Source organism: Rosa chinensis, chromosome 1 (genome assembly GCF_002994745.2).
Source record: "Rosa chinensis cultivar Old Blush chromosome 1, RchiOBHm-V2, whole genome shotgun sequence".
Classification (NCBI taxonomy): Eukaryota; Viridiplantae; Streptophyta; class Magnoliopsida; order Rosales; family Rosaceae; genus Rosa; species Rosa chinensis.
This window is the reverse complement of record NC_037088.1, coordinates 17,836,673-17,857,207: the sequence shown is the minus strand read 5'-3', so window position 1 is coordinate 17,857,207 and position 20,535 is coordinate 17,836,673. Positions and strand designations below refer to the sequence as shown.

The window sequence follows — 20,535 nt, the reverse complement described above, 5'->3', positions numbered from 1 at the left end:
TCGAATGTTTCACATGATCAACTCCTCTCTCATGACTTGGAAGAACAATTATAGGGTTTGAATCGAATTTGATTACATGGAATTGATTTTGATCTTTGTTCCTTGCGTTCCACCCTTGTATATATGTTTTTACGTTTTCTTTATTTTATTTATTTAATTTTAATTTTAAGAATCCTAATTCCCCCCTTATTTGTGTTTACTTGTATATATTTATTCTTTATTTTATTTTTGTAAATAGTACTTTTCTTTATTTGTTTCACAATTACAAGTGTACCCTCAATCCCCGGATAGAACGATCCCTATTTGCTTATACTACTAACGATATTTCAAGGTTAAATTATGCGCTTCCCAAAAGCGACATCAATTTTTGGCGCCGTTGCCGGGGATTGAAAAATCACTTGCTAAATTGTGTCATTTATTGTATATATTTGTTGTTTAAAAATTGTTTAAAACTTAGTTTAAATATTATTTATATTATTGAACACGAATTTTAATTGTAGGTTGTAAATTGAGAGGAATAGGTGAAGTCTCTTTTATTAATATTGGCCTAAACCCCTTATTGGTACCTAGCTCAGGTCCCTTAAGGTTGAGGGCGGCCTTTATTAACACTTGTTGAACTGTCTTCACACTTATGAACTTTTTCATCTTAGTAAGTATAGCCTATGTGGAATGGTGTCTAGGAAGGGGACAACGTTCATGACGGGTTTTTGAATCCAGAAGTGCTTGCAAATGGGCCTAAACCACTATGTGGGAGTAGCTCATGCCAAAATGAATTTTTCCTCTCGTATTCGTCCTCCCCCACCTGGCCATTTCAGTAAGGTTGCCCAAACGATTTGAAAGGGAGTTTGTGTCTAGGCGACTATACTTGGGCCGCACGTTCACTTGATTTACCGCTTGGAATTTGATTCGATATCAATAATGTTTATAACAAAAGAAATACTTGTGAATACTCTATACGTGTAAATTATTTTGTTGTTTCACACTTTAAACTTGTAAAAATACTTTTCACGTTTTATACTAACTTGTGTCTCATGTACAATATACTTGTTAATTATACTTGTAGTTTGTAATTAATAGTTATACTTGTTTTTATTTTGTATTTCTTTGTTAATTATAGTTACTAACTTTATTTAATGTAGGTACCGTCTGGCTGCAAGACGTAAAATACAAGCGCTACTTGGGAGGCAACCCAATTCAGAATATAATCAGATTTGCTTTCTCTTTCCCTATTTCTTTTTATTTTTCAATTTTTCTCTTTAGTTTTTATTTTAGGATTTGTTTTCGTAAATGTCTTCTATCTATGCTTACTTATTTCATTGCATGCTTTTAATTGATTACATTGAGGATAATGCAATATTTAAGTGTGGGGGAAGGGATTTATATTTTTGTCTTTTATTTTTAGTCCTATATATATTAAAAAAAAAAAAAAATTTACACTATACTAAGCCATGTCTGCATCTCCGTAGGAGTTGAGGCTGAGCTCAAGGGAAATGCGAAAGCCACTCGCCCGCATACCGCTCCTCCAAAGGAGTAAATGGAGGTACAAGTCTAGGCTGAAAGACTATAAACATTAAGCGCTGCTTGGGAGGCAACCCAATTCCAACGTAGCTGTGGAGGAGTCGTCAACGCAGATTTGCTTTCTCTTTCCCTTTTACTTCTCCAATTTTCCTTTGTTTTAGTAGTCATTTTCGTAAATTTCATCCCTATATGCTTAAGTGTCTCATTGCATGCTAATAATTGATTACATTGAGGACAATGCAATATTTGAGTGTGGGGGAAGGGATTTACACTTTTATCTTGAGTCATATATATTGAAAAAATACAAAAAAAAAAAAAATTCGAAAAATGTCAAAAATTTAAAAAAAATTTCGTTACTTTTGTTTTTGTTTTTGAGTCTTAGAATGCCCTTTCAACTGTCTAGGATGATTCTATATCTCTGAAATCATGATTAAAAGAGGATCACAAAATTGAGATGATTTTTAAAATGGTATTCTTTGGTTAATTGAGATATATGAAAAATGCATGCATGTGTAGTGGATATGGATTTCGTAACCTTGGTACAGAATATGAGCATGTTAGGATAAGTTTTGATTCATAAAAGCCCATGTGAGATATTTGAGCCATGTCTCTTTTTCTTGGAGTGATAAATGAAAAACATATTCTTAATTTCTTGGCGATGTTTTGATGATCTCATTATTCTTTCATCTTGATTGATTGCTTGACATAGATTAAGTTTAATGGACTAGAGAATGCTAGAATTCACTCTTGTGCTTGTTGAAACGTTATATCAATACATGGCCCTGATTCTGGAAAGGATAGAGACAACCTAGGAATTACCACCATTGCTAAATAAGCATGTGTCCCTATTTGTGCCCGTCGTGGGACTCCCTTAGATATACCCTTTTGAGCTTACATTAAGCCTTTTCTTTCATCACCCTTAAATCCTTAACCATGAACCTTAGTATAGCTACACTCCTACCCTTTGTTCTAAAAACTTAGCGGAGCTATATTTTGGGACTTTACTTGAGGATTTGGCATTGAGAAAGAAGATTGAGAAGAAGTGAAAGTTCAAGTGTGGGGGTAGACTTGTCCATGAGAAAAAAAAATTTATGTGAAAGCCGTGAAAAAGAAATGAAAAAGAAAAAAAAAAGTGTACGGCTAGAAAATTAAAAGAAAGAAAAGAAAAAAAAATGTATATGGATTTTAGTCCTCCATACTTAGTGAGTTTGGAGTTTGTTTTGAATTGAAGGCCCACTATTGGAAAATTTGGTCTTTGTCCAATTCACTAGTTCGAGGGAAGTTTAGAGTGAAGATTGGGCCCAACATGAAGACATTTGGCCCTTTCATAAAACCTCTATGGGATGTGACGTTTTGATATATCTTGATGGATTTCTAGAAGTCTCTACATCTACATGAGCTCTGCTAGGTTTTTAGGACACTTTGTGAAATTCCTTACCTTTCGTTTCTTAAAACCTTGAGCCTTGGCCCCATTACAACCCTTAATAAGACCTTCTTGATCCTTAAGATGGGACAGCCCTTGATGTGGAGATGAGTTACAAGAGTTGAACCTATGGCTTGGGTCCATCCGTGCAAGTAGTTGATATCCTTCATGAGATCTTTTCAAAAAATTATATTCACAAAGTGCTTTTCGTTTCTTATATATGTGAGCTATTTGATTGCCTCAAAATATTTTCTCTCACATATAATTGAGTGATTATAAGCTTTTAAGCATTGTCTTGAATTCTGAGAGAAGAAAGAGTGGATATACCTTGTGAGGATATGAATCATACTTGTTCGAAGCATGCTTAACAGAAACCATCACCATTGTCACAACCAAGTCCTACTTGTGTATGTGTAAATTATGTGTTTCAATTAACTCTCGAATGCCTAACATTGAATCTTGGTTGAGTGCTAATCTTGATGTTGTGAAAGTAGGAGATTTCTGAGACAAAAAGTTGAAGGGCAATAGAGTCATTGTTTTTGTAGAGTCTTTAATTTTCGTTGAGTCTTAGTGTGTGTCTTAGTGTGATTTTGCTAAGGGACTAGCAAAAGCTAAGTGTGGGGGAATTTGATAGGAGCATTTTAATGCGACGTTTTACTTGCTTTTCCCTACATTTCTTGCGTTATTTCCTTATTAAAACCCTGTTTAGGAAAGTTTTCATTCTTTGATTGAGAAAGTTCCTATTTGTAGAAAGTTTATATTTTTGTAGTTTCTATTTATCATTTTTAGTAAGTTTCCATTTTCAGTTTAGAAAAGTTGCCATTTTTCAGTTTAGGAAAGTTTCTATTTTTCTTATTAGTTTCTATTTTCAGGACCTCCGAGCTAAAAAGTGGAAATGAACTCATAAATGGAAAGAGGAGCTTGCGAACACCAAGGGGAGCAAAGATGAAGGTACATTGGAGTAGATGAAAATGGAAATGTACTAAAAGATCAATTTTACACATATTCCTACTCCGGCTAGGAGAAACCAAGCCAAGCAAAGAAGAAGGAGCGGCCGCCTGATGATAGGAGCATTTTAATGCGGTATTTTAATAGTTAATTCCTCACATTTTGCTTAGTTAATTCCTTAACGAATCGATTTTTAACTCAATTTCTATTTTTAGGTACCTTGGAGTAGATGATGATGAAATGAGCTGTTTGGCCCTAAAATGAGCATTTTGGCCTGAGAAAGCGTGTCTTGGAGAAATTGAGCCAATGAGAAAGCGAGCTAGACAAGAAATGAGGAGTGGCAGACTAACCATCCGAACTTCAAATGAGTTGAAACTTTCCAGATTCATTCTAGAAAGTCTAAGGATCATTTCTTATGAAGAGTGCCAGAGCAAACTATGAGTGGAAGGCATTCAAACAATCAGCCCAATTTTCTACAGAAGCAAAACTGGAAAACTGGACCTGTAAGAGGTCCAGCAGCATTTCCGGCCCAACCATATGGCAATACATTCTGAAATTTTACCACAGTAATCTACATTCATGGGGGAATATTTGTTATGAAGAAGTCTTGGGCAGAATCTAAACTTTCGGTGGAGATAAAATTGAAGTAAATGAGTAGGAAATCCATCATCATCATCACCCAAAAACATTCCATGTTTTAGGGTGTAATCATCATGTTTTCTCCATCATTTCTCACACTAATCCACCATCATCATCACCCAAAAATATTCCATGTTTTAGGGTGTAATCATCATGTTTTCTCCATCATTTCTCACACTAATCCACCATCATCATCACCCAAAAACATTCCATGTTTTAGGGTGTAATCATCATGTTTTCTCCATCATTACTCACACTAATTTACTCCATCTTTTCCAATTTCACTCTTCTTTCTCTTCCCTATATAAACACCTTCTCCTCTCACTCTAAAACACATTCCTTCATCCATTTCATCTTCTTGTCTCACCATTTCCTCTCCATTTTCCTTAGTCACACATTCCTTCATCCATTTCATCTTCTTTATCTCTCCATTTCCTCTCCATATTTCTTTTTCATTCTCTAGTTTTCTTGTTCTTCATTTTCAAGCCAAGAGAAAGAGAAGCCATGCAATACATCAATTTCCTAACCGCCATCCACCCTTGTGTCGTCCCTAGAAGATTGCTTGCTTTCAAGGATCTTCAAGTTCTTCTTCTCAAGGCTTTATCATTCATCTTTCAAGGTGTATTATATCCTTTCTCTTGTTTTCTTTGTTTGATTTTGTAAGACTATGAATTCTAGTTAACAATAATGTTTAGGGCAAAGTTTAAGCCCAATTTCTATGTTTAAATAAAGTTTTCGAATTCTATAATTGTGATTCTAAGTTGCTTATGTGAGTTTGTTCGATTAAATTTGCTTTACAGAAAACTTTTATATGTTTATCTTATTTGGGTCGACACTTATAGGATTTGCATGTAATTGGTGCTAGGTTTAAGAACATGAAATCGACTTTTCGTTTTGTGTAACTTGAATCAAAAGTAGTAAAGGTTCTGGACAAGAATCGAATTTAATTGAAGAGGATTGCATTTAGGTGGACTTTTCCATAACTAAGTTGTACACTTGAGTTGATAGCCTTTCTCTATGTGTAATGCGTTGAACATGTCATGATTGACTAGCTTTCTAGGGCTTGATTGCATGTTTGATAGGATTAATCTAGGTGCTTTCGCTTAGGTTAATTAGCATTGAAAAGTAAAATATGGGAAATCATTTGCTTTCGAATGTTTCACATGATCGACTCCTCTCTCATGACTTGGAAGAACAATTATAGGGTTTGAATCAAATTTGATTACATGGAATTGATTTTGATCTTTGTTCCTTGCGTTCCACCCTTGTATATATGTTTTTACGTTTTCTTTATTTTATTTATTTTAATTTTAATTTTAAGAATCCTAATCCCCCTTATTTGTGTTTACTTGTATATATTTATTCTTTATTTTATTTTTGTAAATAATACTTTTCTTTATTTGTTTCACAATTACAAGTGTACCCTCAATCCCCGGATAGAACGATCCCTATTTGCTTATACTACTAACGATATTTCAGGGTTAAATTGCGCGCTTGCTTTGAGCGACATCACCTGACCAAATGAACTTCAAATGAGCTGAAACCTTCCAGATCCATTCTAGACACCCAAAGGATCATTTGTTATGAAGAGTGCCAGAGCAAAATATGAGTGGAAGGCCTTCAAACAATCAGCCCAATTTTCTACAGAAGCAAAATCGGAAAACTGGACCTGTAAGAGGTCCAGCAGCATTTTCGGCCCAACAACATGGAATAAAGCTCTGAAAATTTGTCAGGATGATCTACACTCATAGTGGAACATTTTTTATGAAGAAGTCCAAGGCGCATTCTGAAGTCTTGTTGGAGAAATAATTGAAGGAATAACGGGGCAAAAACTGACCTAAAAACAGCTCAATATCCACATATTCATGTTTCCCACCCACATGAAGAAAGCTAAATGCTTTTCTCTTTTTCCTTGGATATATTTTTTCTACAATCTCTTTAATAGATCATCATCACTTCCATGTTGCTGCACCTTCATGCTTTGCTTTCATTTCATCATTTCTCTTTCTTTTCCATATTTTACAAATCACTTTCATACTCCACTTTCATTATTTTTCTTCCACTCATCATTTCACTCTTCTTTTTCTTCCCTATATAAACACCTTCTCCTCTCATTCTAAGACCAATTCCTTCATCTATTTCATCTTCTTTGTCTCTCCATTTCCTTTCCATTTTCCTTCTCCATTCTCTAGTTGCAAAGTTCTGCGTTTTCAAGCAAGGAGAGGAAGAAGAAGAAGGAGCCGTGAAGATCATATCCTCCATCATCCACCTTGAAGGCTTGCTTCCAAGATTCAAGATCCAACCATCTAGCTCTCCATCTCCATCTCCACTCACGGTGTAATTCGTTCCTTTTCCTTGTAACCTTTTTGGTTTCCTTGTTTGATTTCGTATGAACTTGTTTCTAGTTAACCTAACGTTTAGGGCAAAGTTTAAGCCCAATTTCTATGTTTAAATAAAGTTTTCGAATTCCATAATTGTGATTCTAAGTTGCTTATGTGAGTTTGTTCGATTAAATTTGCTTTACAGAAAACTTTTATATGTTTATCTTATTTGGGTCGACACTTATAGGATTTGCATGTAATTGGTGCTAGGTTTAAGAACATGAAATCGACTTTTCGTTTTGTGTAACTTGAATCAAAAGTAGTAAAGGTTCTGGACAATAATCGAATTTAATTGAAGAGGATTGCAATTAGGTGGACTTTTCCATAACTAAGTTGTACACTTGAGTTGATAGCCTTTCTCTATGTGTAATGCGTTGAACATGTCATGATTGACTAGCTTTCTAGGGCTTGATTGCATGTTTGATAGGATTAATCTAGGTGCTTTCGCTTAGGTTAATTAGCATTGAAAAGTAAAATATGGGAAATCATTTGCTTTCGAATGTTTCACATGATCAACTCCTCTCTCATGACTTGGAAGAACAATTATAGGGTTTGAATCGAATTTGATTACATGGAATTGATTTTGATCTTTGTTCCTTGCGTTCCACCCTTGTATATATGTTTTTACGTTTTCTTTATTTTATTTATTTAATTTTAATTTTAAGAATCCTAATTCCCCCTTATTTGTGTTTACTTGTATATATTTATTCTTTATTTTATTTTTGTAAATAGTACTTTTCTTTATTTGTTTCACAATTACAAGTGTACCCTCAATCCCCGGATAGAACGATCCCTATTTGCTTATACTACTAACGATATTTCAGGGTTAAATTATGCGCTTCCCAAAAGCGACATCAGAGACCTGGCCGAGTAAAAAGAAATTGATGTTGCAAAAGACAAGGTTTCCTACATTGACTAGGACTAAATGAGACTGGAAGCTGCTAGACAGCATCTCCAGTTCTAGAGTCAGGCTCTAAGCCACTGAAGCATGCCTCCGATTCTGTATGCAGGCCTCCAGTAAAGGTCTAGCCTTTTTATGAAAATAATCTTCATGGTAAAGGTCTAGCCTTTTAATGAAAATAAACTTCACGGTAAAGGACATCAACAAGCTTAGTAATTTGGCACAATAACGATTGGTATACGGACTTTTGACCAACCAAACCATTTTGAAGTCGATTTATTGAATCAAGAGATAGCGAGAAAGGCAGCTCAAATGTTAAAATATAGATAGCGAGAAAGGCAGATCAAAAGTTTAAGAAGGTGTAGATCCTAGAAGGAGCCTAGAGGGGGGTGAATAGGCACACAACCAATTTTTTCGTTCAAAACTTTCTCAGGGATTGCAACTGGGTGATCAATCCTGAGTGCTGATATTGAACAGAATATATTGAACAATCAAGCAAACCAACTAAAGCATTAAAGAACACAGATTTTTGTTAACGCAATAAACACCCTATCGAGGGAAAACATCTGCGTGGCCTTTAACTCTTGAAAGACCAAAACCAATTCACTATGAAACCAAATTACAAGATTACAACACAGTGATTGCACTGAACTCGGCAACCATTCTAGACTGACTCACTAGACTGTTTGTACTTAACTCTTGCTAATTGTTTACGCAAGTGAACAACTCAGAAATCTCAGCTATGAAACAAGCTATGAACGCAACAAGTTCTTCTTGGAGATTTCACCTTTGAAGTTTGCAATACCCAAATGACCTCATGGGATGCAAGATATGATATGTATGAATGATTGAATGGTTTGTTGTTTTTCAAATTGTTTTCAACATAGAACAAGACACTTTGAAAAACAGAAAACCAAAGAGATAGAACTTTAAACAACAAAGGGATTGAAAACCCAAATATTTTCAATGACCGAAATGGAACAGAGAACCCATATATATAGAGGAAAGAGAGAAGGGACAGTTCACCCAAAGAACCCTTAAACTCAATTGGAGAAGGTAAACCCATACCCATAATTTCAGATTGCCCGTGTAAACCCATGCTCCTAATTTCAATTGGGAAACCAATTCAAGAACCCAAAACACTCAACCTCCATAATCAAAACTGACATAGGAAGGGAACCCATGAAAAACCATTGGCTTTAAGAAAGAGATGACATGCATGAGCTTACTTGAGCCATGGGAAGAGGGGTCTTCTTTTGAACTTCAAGTTTGAAGCTTGATCTTAGACAAGACAGGAAGATGAGATGGGATGGGGAAGCACGTCAACAAGGCAGCAAAGCAGCAAATTGATGAGGTAGCAAGTTCTAATTGAACTAGTCTTTAAACTTGGTCTTGGTCTTCGACAGCAAGGCAGCCCCCAAAGAGAAAAAGAAGCAATTTGCAATTGATCAATTATGCTAAGATGGGAAAGCTGCTAGCACCTGATTTTCCAGTCTTCACGAGGGTCTTTGACAGCAAAAAAACCAAGTCAACCACAACAATTGTATTTAAACAAGTATGGACTTGGGCTGCAACCTTGGGCTTCTTAATGAATAGAGTTTTGTGAAGAATGAATGCCAATACTATACTAACAATTTCCCCCTTTGGCATTCCTAAACAAAACACTAATTTGCAACACAATACTAGCCTAGTACTTAGACAGCAGCTGCAAACCAAACCTGAAACAATTGCACAAGAAATACCAAGTGAAGCATGGGCAATTAAGGCACAAGAAAAACAATGCAGCCAAGCAAAGCATTTTAAGATCACATGAAGCATTAGCAATAAGGAACAGCCACAAAGGCACCTAAAACTTCTCCCCCTTTTTGTCTAGGAATGACAAAGGGGAAATGCTATCAACAAGAACAGAAAACATCCTTTCAAGAGTACAAAATCTGCAGAAAAATGCAAATGGCCAACTTGGATAACATTTTTGAAATAACAACCTTCAATTTTGAAGAACACAAGGAAGACCATATATATCAATGAATACTCCCCCTCAATATATGCAGCGGATTATTGAGAATTTAAAAATGCAAGCAAGCAAGGATGAAGGACATAGTCAATCCTAGATTTATCTTGAAAAGCCAGGCAAAGAGCCACAGAGGAATGTAGAGCTCATTTGAATCCCTCCAGATCCCACAAAGAAACTCAAGACAATTTGACAGTTCCTTTTTGTAAACACAGCTCAAAGATGACTTGTAGCATTTCATGATTCTTGAATTTTTTTTTTTTTTTCAGAAACTTGAGCTAAACCATCCAAGGGATAAGAATTGATACACAAGAGATTACAAAGGAATGAGATGAAGTCCTATTTTTTTTTTTTCATTGATCCTTATCACTCCATTTTTATTTATTTAGCTCATAAACATTGGCTTTGTTAAGCTTGAGCTTTTGGAAATGAAACCATATTTTTGACCCATGTAACAAGTCTTATGTCAATGGCTCTCAAACCAGTTGGTTTTAAGGCATTAGGTGTAACAAGGATACTCCTAAGGACATATCAACTCGAGTCAAAAAGAGGATATCAAACAAGAAAATACCACCGGGGTGACCAAACCATTCCCTTTTCTTCCCAATCCTCATATCGTTCACAACGACCGAGGCCTATTTACTTTGGGAATAGCCTGGCCAAGCTTCTCTAAACATTTTCATGAAGAAGCAAAAACTACTCATCTCAAACCAACATAAAAACTGAGCACAATAGGAAACCCCACAAGAGATTTAGGTGCAAGAGTTTAAGATGATAGACTTTTCAACAAAAAGTGAGCAGTGAGCAATAGAGAGCTGATGCAAAGAGTCTTGAGAACCTTGAGTGACCAAGGAAGAAGAAATTATGAACAAACTACCCTCTGATCATAGATCAAGACATAATCAGTATTTTCCAGGATTGAAACAATGCATGCAATCCCCAAAGGAAATAAAACACTTATTTTTACAACCTACACTAAATGCAGCACACATAATATACAACATACAACTTGCATATATGAGTGAGAATATTCAGGTAGTAGGACACACACCAATAGACTTCCTAAGAGACTCAAAACGAAGGTTGTCTAAGGGTTTTGTAAACAAATCAGCCAATTGATTTTCAGTGGGAATGAATTCCAACTCAAGGATGTTTGCATCAACAAGATCACGAATGAAATGATATTGAATATCAATATGCTTTGTGTGTGAGTGCTGAACAGGATTCTTAGAGATGTTAATGGCACTAGTGTTGTCACAAAAGATTGACAACTTACCTTGAGGGAAACCATAGTCGTTCAACATTTGTTTCATCCATAACATTTGGGTGCAACAACTACCAGCTGCAATGTACTCGGCTTCGGCAGTTGAGAGAGACACACAGTTTTGCTTCTTGCTATGCCATGAAACAAGATTGTTTCCCACAAAGAAACATCCACCCGAGGTGCTTCTTCTATCATCCACATTTCCTGCCCAATCTGAGTCAGTATAACCTGCAATCTCAACATTGGAATCAAAGATGTACACCACCCCATAGTTAGAAGTTCCAGAAACATATCTAATGATGCGTTTAACAGCCTTTAGATGTGATTCCTTAGGATTAGCTTGATATCTAGCACAAACACCAACACTAAAAGAAATATCGGGTCTGCTAGCAGTAAGGTACAACAAGCTTCCTATCATGCTTCTATACAAGGTTTGATCAACACTAATTCCAGTCAAATCCACATCAAGTTTTGAACTAGTTCCCATGGGATTTCGGACAGCAGTAGCAGCATCCAAACCAAACTTTTTCACAAGGTCATTGGCATATTTGGTTTGAGAGATGTAGAGACCATCACTCCTTTGTTGGACTTGTAGACCAAGAAAATAATTTAATTTGCCACACAAACTCATTTTTCATGATATTAGTGAATTCTTCAATCAATGAATCTGAAGTTGAACCAAAAACAATGTCATCCACATAGACTTGAGCAAGAATTAAATGATGAGAAGTTCTTTTTACAAACAAAGTTTTGTCAATTGAACCTCTAACATAGCCTTTATCCAAAAGATGAGAGGAAAGTCTCTCATACCAAGCTCTAGGGGCTTGTTTCAGCCCATAGAGAGCTTTCTTAAGTCTATACACATGGTCGGGATGGATAGGATCTATGAATCCTGCAGGTTGTTCAACATACACTTCTTCTTGAAGAACACCATTTAAAAACGCACTTTTCACATCCATTTGATAAAGAATAAACCTCAAATGACATGCAATGGCAAAGAGAAGACGAACAGATTCAAGCCTTGCAACGGGGGCAAAGGTTTCATCAAAATCAAGACCTTCAACTTGAGAATACCCTTGAGCAACAAGCCTTGCTTTGTTGCGGGTAATCTGACCCTTTTCATCAGATTTGTTTTTGAAAATCCATTTTGTTCCAATGACATTTGAAGAGTCCGGTCTAGGAACCAAAAACCACACATCATTTCTAGCAAATTGACTCAATTCATCTTGCATGGCATTTATCCAATTAACATCACACAAAACCTCTTTAGCATTTTTAGGTTCTATAACAGAAACAAAACCATAAAATGTAATGATGTTAATATCTTCTTGATGCTTTGCAATGAAACATGAAAGAATAGAGAGATTGCTTACAACCCTTTTTGCTTGTCTCCTTGTTTTCAAACCATTATTCACATCACCAATGATGTCAGAAGAGGAATGATCCTTACGTACTTGCTGCTGTCCAGTTCTGTAAACTGGCTGGATTGCAGAGGTATCATCAATCCCCTCTGAAGCTTCCTCATCTTCTTGGCCTTCAGCAGCAACATCATCATCCTTTTCTCTCTCGAAAAGTACCTGATCAAAACTTATACAAGGAGTATGTGAGAGCATAATTGAGTCATCAATAGAGACATTAATGGTTTCCATCACAGAACAAGTTCTCTTGTTATAAACCCTATAAGCTCTACTATTCAATGAATAACCAAGAAAGACTCCTTTGTCACTTTTAGCATCAAATTTGGCAAGATATTCTCTATCCCTATAGATGTAGCAAGGGCTGCCAAACACTCTCAAATGGCTCACATTTGGTTTCTTTCCTTTCAAAATCTCATAAGGAGTTTTTTCAGTTCCCGATCTAAAGATGACCCTATTGATGGTATAGCAAGCATTGCTAATTGCTTCTACCCAAAAAGTATGAGCAAGACCAACAGAGTTTAACATAACTCTTCCCATTTCAATTAAAACCCTGTTTTTCCTTTCCACAACACCATTTTGTTGCGGAGTTATGGGAGCCGAGAACTCATGCTTAATTCCCATATCATTACAAAACTCATCAAATGAAGCATTTTCAAATTCAGTTCCATGATCATTTCTAAGTCTTACAATGCATTTATTTGAAGAGTATTGCTCATTTGAAATCATTTTGCATAAGTTTTGAAAGTTGTCAAAAGCATCAGATTTTTCACACAAGAATTTCACCCAAGTGAACCTAGAAAAATCATCGACTAGAACAAGCATGTACTTCTTACCACCTAAGCTTTTAGTTTGAACAGGTCCAACCAGATCCATATGCATTAAATCTAAGGGTTGTGAAGTAGACACATAATTAGTGACCCTATGTGAAGAACGAGTTTGCTTACCAAGCTTGCAACCCTCACACATACCGGTTGGTTTCCCACTCAATTTGGGCAAACCTCTTACCCCTTCTTTGGTGGAGAGCTTCACCAAGTCTTGGAAGTTCACATGGCAGAGGCGTCTATGCCAAAGATTGAGAGTATCTTCAGTCGAGGAGGAACTAAGACAAATCTGAGAAGAGATAGAATCATTAGCATTAACACAATAACAATGATCTTTGGATCGTAGTCCACCCATAACACTCTTACCCTTACCATCAAGAACAAGACATCTCAGCTTATTGAATCTAACCTCTTCAAAGTCATCACTCAATTGACTCACACTAATAAGATTAGCTTGGAGTCCTTCAACATACAACACATTTTTTAAATTTGGGATACCAGGAGCAGTTACAATCCCTTTTCCCACAACCTTTGCTTTCTTTCCGTCACCAAAAGTGACAGAACCGCTGATAACCTCATCATAGAAGGATGAGAACCAGTTTTTATCACTTGTCATGTGCCTAGAACACCCACTGTCCAAATACCAAGTATCACTTCTTCTAGATGAAAGAGCAGTAAAAGCAACCAAACATGTAGCAATGGAGTCATATTCTTCAACATGTGAGAAACAACAAGAGGATAGAAGACACATTTCAGAAGGTTCAGAATCAGTTCCACAAATGTCAAAGGGTTTAAAATCAGCGGAGACAGGTGGATGAATTGACTTATTTTTCTTTGCCCAAACAAATTTTTCTTTTCTTAGCAATCCTTCCAAATTCTTTCAAAGATTTTTCCAGACTTGATTGTAAAGAAAGAAGCAAAGAGTTTTCATGAGACTTTGTAGACTTTTGAGGACCATTTCTGAGTTTATGACATCTTGGTCTAATGTGTCCAGAAATACCACAATGGTGACAAATGGGAATGAATCTTTTGGATGACTTAGGGACACTTTCTTTAGGCAGCAACTTACTTTTCACAAAAATAGTTGGTTTTTTAGAGGAGCTTTCTCTAGAAAGAAAACCAAGACCCTTTTTGTCCCTATCAACTTTGCCCATTCCAATCATTTTGGAAACTTTATCAGATCCAATTGAAAATTTTGAAAACTTTTCTTGAGAATCATGTAAGGATTTTTCAAGAGAGTTTTTTTCAGAAGTTAGAGAATTGACTAACCTGATTTGAGCATTCAAGTTCTCTTGCAGAGTCTCCACTTGACTTACCAATGCATTTCTTTCAATTTCCCACTTCTTCTTGCAGGATTGCAACTTCTCAGCGATTCCAGATTTTTCTTTTTCACAAACAGCAAGTTGATCCTTCAATTCCTCAGTCTTTCCAATCATTATTTTTGAGGCTTTGTACAGTTGCTGGAACTTGTTAGAGGCTACCTCCTCAGAGTGCTCATCATCATCAGATTCATCTGAGGACTCATTTTGGGTGGTAGCAATAAGAGCAACATTTTCCTCTTCATGGTCGGACTGAGTTTCAGATTCACTATCACTCCAAGAGGTTTTAAAAGCTCTATTTGATTGAGACTTATAATTTTTGTTTGCACAATCAGCAGCAAGATGACCATATCCTTGACACTCAAAACATTTTGGTTTATCACCGAAAAACTTCTTTTGAAAGGGCTTGGAAGACTTTGAGTATTTGTCATTAAAAGCATCATCGATTTGATTTCTTTTGGAAGAAGTGGAACCAGAAAAATTTTTAGAGTTAGAAGAGAATGACCTTCCGGATTTAAGAAATTTTTTGAACTGTTTTGTAAGAAGAGCAAATTCTTCTAGATGAAAATCAGAAGGGTCTTCCTCTTTTTTCAAAGTGCTTAGAGCAATTGTTTTTTCTTTCCGACCCTTTTTCCTTTTTGACTCAAAAGTTTTCAAATTTCCCACAAGCTCATCTAATGAGTATGTATCAAGATCTTGAGCTTCCTCAATGGCAATTTGCTTAGCCTCAAAACTAGGAGGAAGAGCTCGAAGAAACTTTTTCACAATTCTATGCTCTAAAATAGAATCACCCAACCCATGACATTGATTTGTAACATTGATGAGGCGACTATGGAAGTCATCAACAGATTCATCCTCTCTCATAGTCATTTCTTCAAATTCAAGCACAAGGCTTTGAAGTTTTTGTGCCTTCACCTTTTTGTTAGCCTCATGAGTGGTTTGAAGTAATTCCCAAGAAGCTTTAGCAGTTGGACAATTTGTAATTCTTTTTCTTTCCTTATCCGACAAGGCAGCGAAAAGGCTATAACGAGCTTTAGTATCACATTTGTGATCAGATTGCTCAGCAACAGTCCACTCACCTCTCGGTTTAGGAATAGGACTAGAAGTTTCAGTTTCCTTTTTAGTTGGTTCTATCCAACCCTTCTCTATAATGTTCCATAACTTATCCTCTTGAGATTGCAGGAAAGCAATCATCATTACTTTCCATTGAGAGTCATCTTTCCCATCAAAATATGGAGGAGAGTTAATGGAACTAGAGACTCTATCACGGTCCATTCTAGGAGCCCAGAGGAACACACTAACACAGGTTAGTGACCCGCTCTGATACCAATTGTAGATCCTAGAAGGAGCCTAGAGGGGGTGAATAGGCTCACAACCAATTTTTTCGTTCAAAACTTTCTCAGGGATTGCAACTGGGTGATCAATCCTGAGTGCTGATATTGAATAGAATATATTGAACAATCAAGCAAACCAACTAAAGCATTAAAGAACACAGATTTTTGTTAACGCAGTAAACACCCTATCGAGGGAAAACATCTGCGTGGCCTTTAACTCTTGAAAGACCAAAACCAATTCACTATGAAACCAAATTACAAGATTACAACACAGTGATTGCACTGAACTCGGCAACCATTCTAGACTGACTCACTAGACTGTTTGTACTTAACTCTTGCTAATTGTTTACGCAAGTGAACAACTCAGAAATCTCAGCTATGAAACAAGCTATGAACGCAGCAAGTTCTTCTTGGAGATTTCACCTTTGAAGTTTGCAATACCCAAATGACCTCATGGGATGCAAGATATGATATGTATGAATGATTGAATGGTTTGTTGTTTTTCAAATTGTTTTCAACATGGAACAAAAGACACTTTGAAAAACAGAAAACCAAAGAGATAGAACTTTAAACAACAAAGGGATTGAAAACCCAAATATTTTCAATGACCAAAATGGAACAGAGAACCCATATATATAGAGGAAAGAGAGAAGGGACAGTTCACTCAAAGAACCCTTAAACTCAATTGGAGAAGGTAAACCCATACCCATAATTTCAGATTGCCCGTGTAAACCCATGCTCCTAATTTCAATTGGGAAACCAATTCAAGAACCCGAAACACTCAACCTCCATAATCAAAACTGACATAGGAAGGGAACCCATGAAAAACCATTGGCTTTAAGAAAGAGATGACATGCATGAGCTTACTTGAGCCATGGGAAGAGGGGTCTTCTTTTGAACTTCAAGTTTGAAGCTTGATCTTAGACAAGACAGCAAGATGAGATGGGATGGGGAAGCACGTCAACAAGGCAGCAAAGCAGCAAATTGATGAGGTAGCAAGTTCTAATTGAACTAGTCTTCAAACTTGGTCTTGGTCTTCGACAACAAGGCAGCCCCCAAAGAGAAAAAGAAGCAATTTGCAATTGATCAATTATGCTAAGATGGGAAAGCTGCTAGCACCTGATTTTCCAGTCTTCACGAGGGTCTTTGACAGCAAAACAACCAAGTCAACCACAACAATTGTATTTAAACAAGTATGGGCTTGGGCTGCAACCTTGGGCTTCTTAATGAATAGAGTTTTGTGAAGAATGAATGCCAATACTATACTAACAGAAGGCAATAACATTGCATGCCATACATGAAATACACTTGGTAAGCTGGTATTGATTTTTAGGGAAGAATGTATCAGGAGTTCAAGGCATAAAAAGAAAGACTAATAGCAACGAAAGCAAAGCATGTATTATACACCCAGTTCTTATAAGATTGGGATGCTACAAAGCATTTATTTAGGTGTCCTGCGCGTCCATCTGATTCAGATTGTAGGCACCTTCATTGTTCTTGTGCACTTCGACTTTATATTTCTCTTCTTTGTCTCCCCTCTTCAGCTGAAGAAGTATGTTGAACTTGGCATGATCTTCCATCACCTGCTCCACAATTTTAACATGAGTAATCAATAATCAGTCTTACTCATGCAGTCAAAAACAAAAAAAACACAATGAAGGAAAATTACAAACGTCTGCTCATGACACACAATATTTGATTCTTAATGGCAAATCTATATTTCTTCTAAAGAAAATGGTAAATCTATTGATAAGAGCATATTTATGCGATATTAATAGCGTTAATCTCCATACTTTCTTTATTAGTTTAGTGTATTTTCTGGTTATTTACTTTGTTTATTTGTTTTATAGGTATCTTGGAGTCAAGAAGAAGAAAAGAAGCAAAAGAGGGATTGAAGCGCAAAATCAGCAAATCTGCCTGTGCAGATCAGTCAACTTCGACAGATCACTGAGACCATCTCACAATTATTCAGATTATGATCTTTATATTGATGGAAAGCCTTGGATGTCTAGTTTCTAAATCTTTTTACGGATCATCAATATCATTTTTCTAGAGAAAGTTAAGGCCGATTTAGTACAAGAAGGTCAGGCTGCGCGTGAATCTGAGGTTGGACGGGAATTTATGTTTCGAGGCCCAAATCACACCAAGAAGCCCGAGGACTAGTTTGTGCTTCATATTCCGACTCATGATGGACAAATGGCACGGCGTGAATGGTTAGAATAAGTCATCAAGTTCAAGAGCCAATAGGAAAACTCCACCTAAGCACGTGAACCCTAATTTCTTTTAGGTTTTGGATTTCCTAACCTCTAAGCATATAAAAGGAGATCAATCTGCAGCAGCTCTCTCTCTCTCTTCTTCTTCCTCCTTTTTCATTATTTTGTGTTTTTGATTCCCATTATGTGTAACTAAATTTCCAGTAGTTAGGGGCAGTTGAAGCCCCTAGACATGATCCATAACATACTTTGACATTCAATTTGTTTTCCAATTAATAAAGTTGAGGTTTTGTTTACAAATTTCTCATTGATGAATTCTATGTTTGTATGCTTTGGAGGCCTACTTAGTATGCATGCTAGGGTTCTAATACTTTGATTGTTTGATGCTTGGATCAATAGTTGGATTCCTCAAATTGTCTAGAGAAGTAATTGGTAGTTTTCACTAGCAAGTAAACAAAACCCTAGGTTTAGCAAGGCTCTAAGTTATTTGCGATGCCTAATGATTGCTCAAACTCTTTTCAAACTTAATGATCTCTGCATGTTTAATCTAATAAGCGTACCTTTAGGTTGCATTGCTTGGGAATAGTCTAGGTGTAGAGCACTTCCTGCCTAGCGTGCAAAGTAAGAAAGAGTAATAGGTTGTGTTCAAGCGTACCGAGCCAATCTGAGCGTCTTCAACTAAGTTAATTGGTAGTAAATTGGACAAAGTGTATTGTGTGTGATTGTTGGGGGTGGATACTTCCTTCCTAGCTAGTTTCATTATATTGATATCAACCAATCTCAAATCTGTTCCAGTTTCATTTTTCTTTTTGTTCTCTGTTTTGACGTATTTTATTCTCAAAGTAAACGAACTCCAAAAATTCCCAAATTTTGTGTACTGGACGCTTTGTGTGTTTAGTACATCTCTGTAAATTTTCATATTTTTCTGGGTTGTTTTGGTTAGGTTTTTAGTTTGTTTTTCGACTGCTGTTCAGTAGGAACTGCAGTCACGTTTTGTGACTTTTGTTGAAGCTTTTAGTTTAACTTAATCCTCTGCGGGAGACTCTTATTTCCCTATATTACAATTGATATATTTGCAGGAGAATAAGGAAAATCAATAACTTATAAATTTAGCTATCATCTATATTTGAGTTTCTTTGTTCTTTAACCATCTACAAGGCTCTGAGGCATACTAAACAAGTTCAATGAATTACTTGTGGTTCCTACATATGATGGACATAAGTTAACCTAAAGTGCAAATGTAAAGCAAATTTCCTTCTCAAACTTTAGTAATAGTGATGTATAGAGTTATTGCTTCCTCTAGAGCACATTACCCCAACTGCGAAGACAAACCAAGACGACAAAATATCACCCAATACTCAATGGAGCTTACAGCTAAACACAACCAATAGCCACCCCAACTATCGAGCTCAATGAATCAATGATAGATAAGCGAAAAAAAAACACATTGAAGGAAATCACTTCTGACCTCTGCCTTAGCATGGACAATCTCTTGAAGCTCATAAGGGAACAATGAATTGGACTTTTGCTGAAGGCTATTCACAGCATGGTTGGCTGAATCTTGAACTTGAGGATCATGAGGCTGCACATCTTGCCACCCTGGAGCATGCCCACCTGATGAAAACCCAATTCAGTCTCATAACCCAGTTCTGAATAATATAAATTCTGGAAATGGTAGAATAACTCCTAAAAAGGGTTTAGGGTCATTTTTCAGTCATGTATACCACAGCCATTGGCGACCAAGCCTACCATTTTTTGCATGAACGCATCTTAAATAAGACGTCTTACATCTACCCAAAAGTTTAAAGCTTCAAATATTGGACTCCCCACAACGGAAAAATCAATAAATAGGCAGAAAGAGATAGAGATAGGAATTATCATTGATATGATTTGGAAACGCAAGTACACAACAACACCTTACTAATTAGTGTTTGTATCAACAGAGAAAAGAAATACTAACAGCAACATAGCATATGTACACCCAATTCATAGAAGAATGGTGTACTACAAACCCATATATTCAGAAAGGTGAGGCTTCATCTGACTCAGATTGAAGGTACCTTCATTATTCTTATGCAGTTCAAATTTAGTCTCTCTTGTTTGCTCCCCAGACCTTTAGAAGAATCTTAAACATTGCAAGACCTCCTATCGCCTGCCCTCGCAAATTGAACATAAACATATATAAGTATAGAACAATCGGAGTTCACGATGTCAAGTTGTTGACCACTTTAAATTCTAATTGCACATACATATACTTAATAACAAATAAAATAAAAATCAAATCAAATTCTGTGTTAAGGTACAACAGCAAATGAGCTGAACAACAAGAAAACGTAATAAACAAA

At 36.3% G+C, this 20,535-nt stretch overlaps 2 protein-coding genes and 1 long non-coding RNA gene across 3 annotated transcripts; all 3 read right to left on the bottom strand.

The window, feature by feature from the left end:
* Window positions 1-10,440: 10,440 nt before the first annotated feature.
* LOC121053113 (secreted RxLR effector protein 161-like) lies at window positions 10,441-11,572 on the bottom strand. The gene is made up of 2 exons (XM_040519573.1): window positions 11,098-11,572; window positions 10,441-10,490 (listed from the first exon to the last, which is right to left on the bottom strand). Exons 1-2 carry the CDS (start codon window positions 11,570-11,572, stop codon window positions 10,441-10,443), a joined length of 525 nt encoding a protein of 174 aa, XP_040375507.1.
* A 2,114-nt stretch (window positions 11,573-13,686) lies between these two features.
* LOC121053110 lies at window positions 13,687-15,918 on the bottom strand. Its single transcript, XM_040519565.1, has 3 exons — window positions 14,394-15,918; window positions 13,823-14,035; window positions 13,687-13,691 (listed from the first exon to the last, which is right to left on the bottom strand). The coding sequence occupies exons 1-3, from the start codon at window positions 15,916-15,918 to the stop codon at window positions 13,687-13,689; spliced, it is 1,743 nt and encodes a 580-aa protein (XP_040375499.1).
* Window positions 15,919-17,270: 1,352 nt separating this feature from the next.
* LOC112182310 lies at window positions 17,271-20,535 on the bottom strand. Its single transcript, XR_005804830.1, has 2 exons — window positions 20,251-20,535; window positions 17,271-17,560 (listed from the first exon to the last, which is right to left on the bottom strand). It is a non-coding gene; the product is annotated as an uncharacterized LOC112182310 (long non-coding RNA).

Bases quoted from the DNA above. Each gene is read 5' to 3' on its own strand.
- LOC121053113 (XM_040519573.1), bottom strand. From the start codon at position 11,572: ATGGGAACTAGTTCAAAACTTGATGTGGATTTGACTGGAATTAGTGTT. The intron at 10,491-11,097 runs GTAAGTTGTCAA...GAAAATGTTTAG, and splicing joins CGACTATGGTTTCCCTCAAG to AGAAGCTTGGCCAGGCTATT.
- LOC121053110 (XM_040519565.1), bottom strand. From the start codon at position 15,918: ATGGACCGTGATAGAGTCTCTAGTTCCATTAACTCTCCTCCATATTTT. The intron at 14,036-14,393 runs GTAAGTTGCTGC...CACATGTTGAAG, and splicing joins ACCAACTATTTTTGTGAAAA to AATATGACTCCATTGCTACA.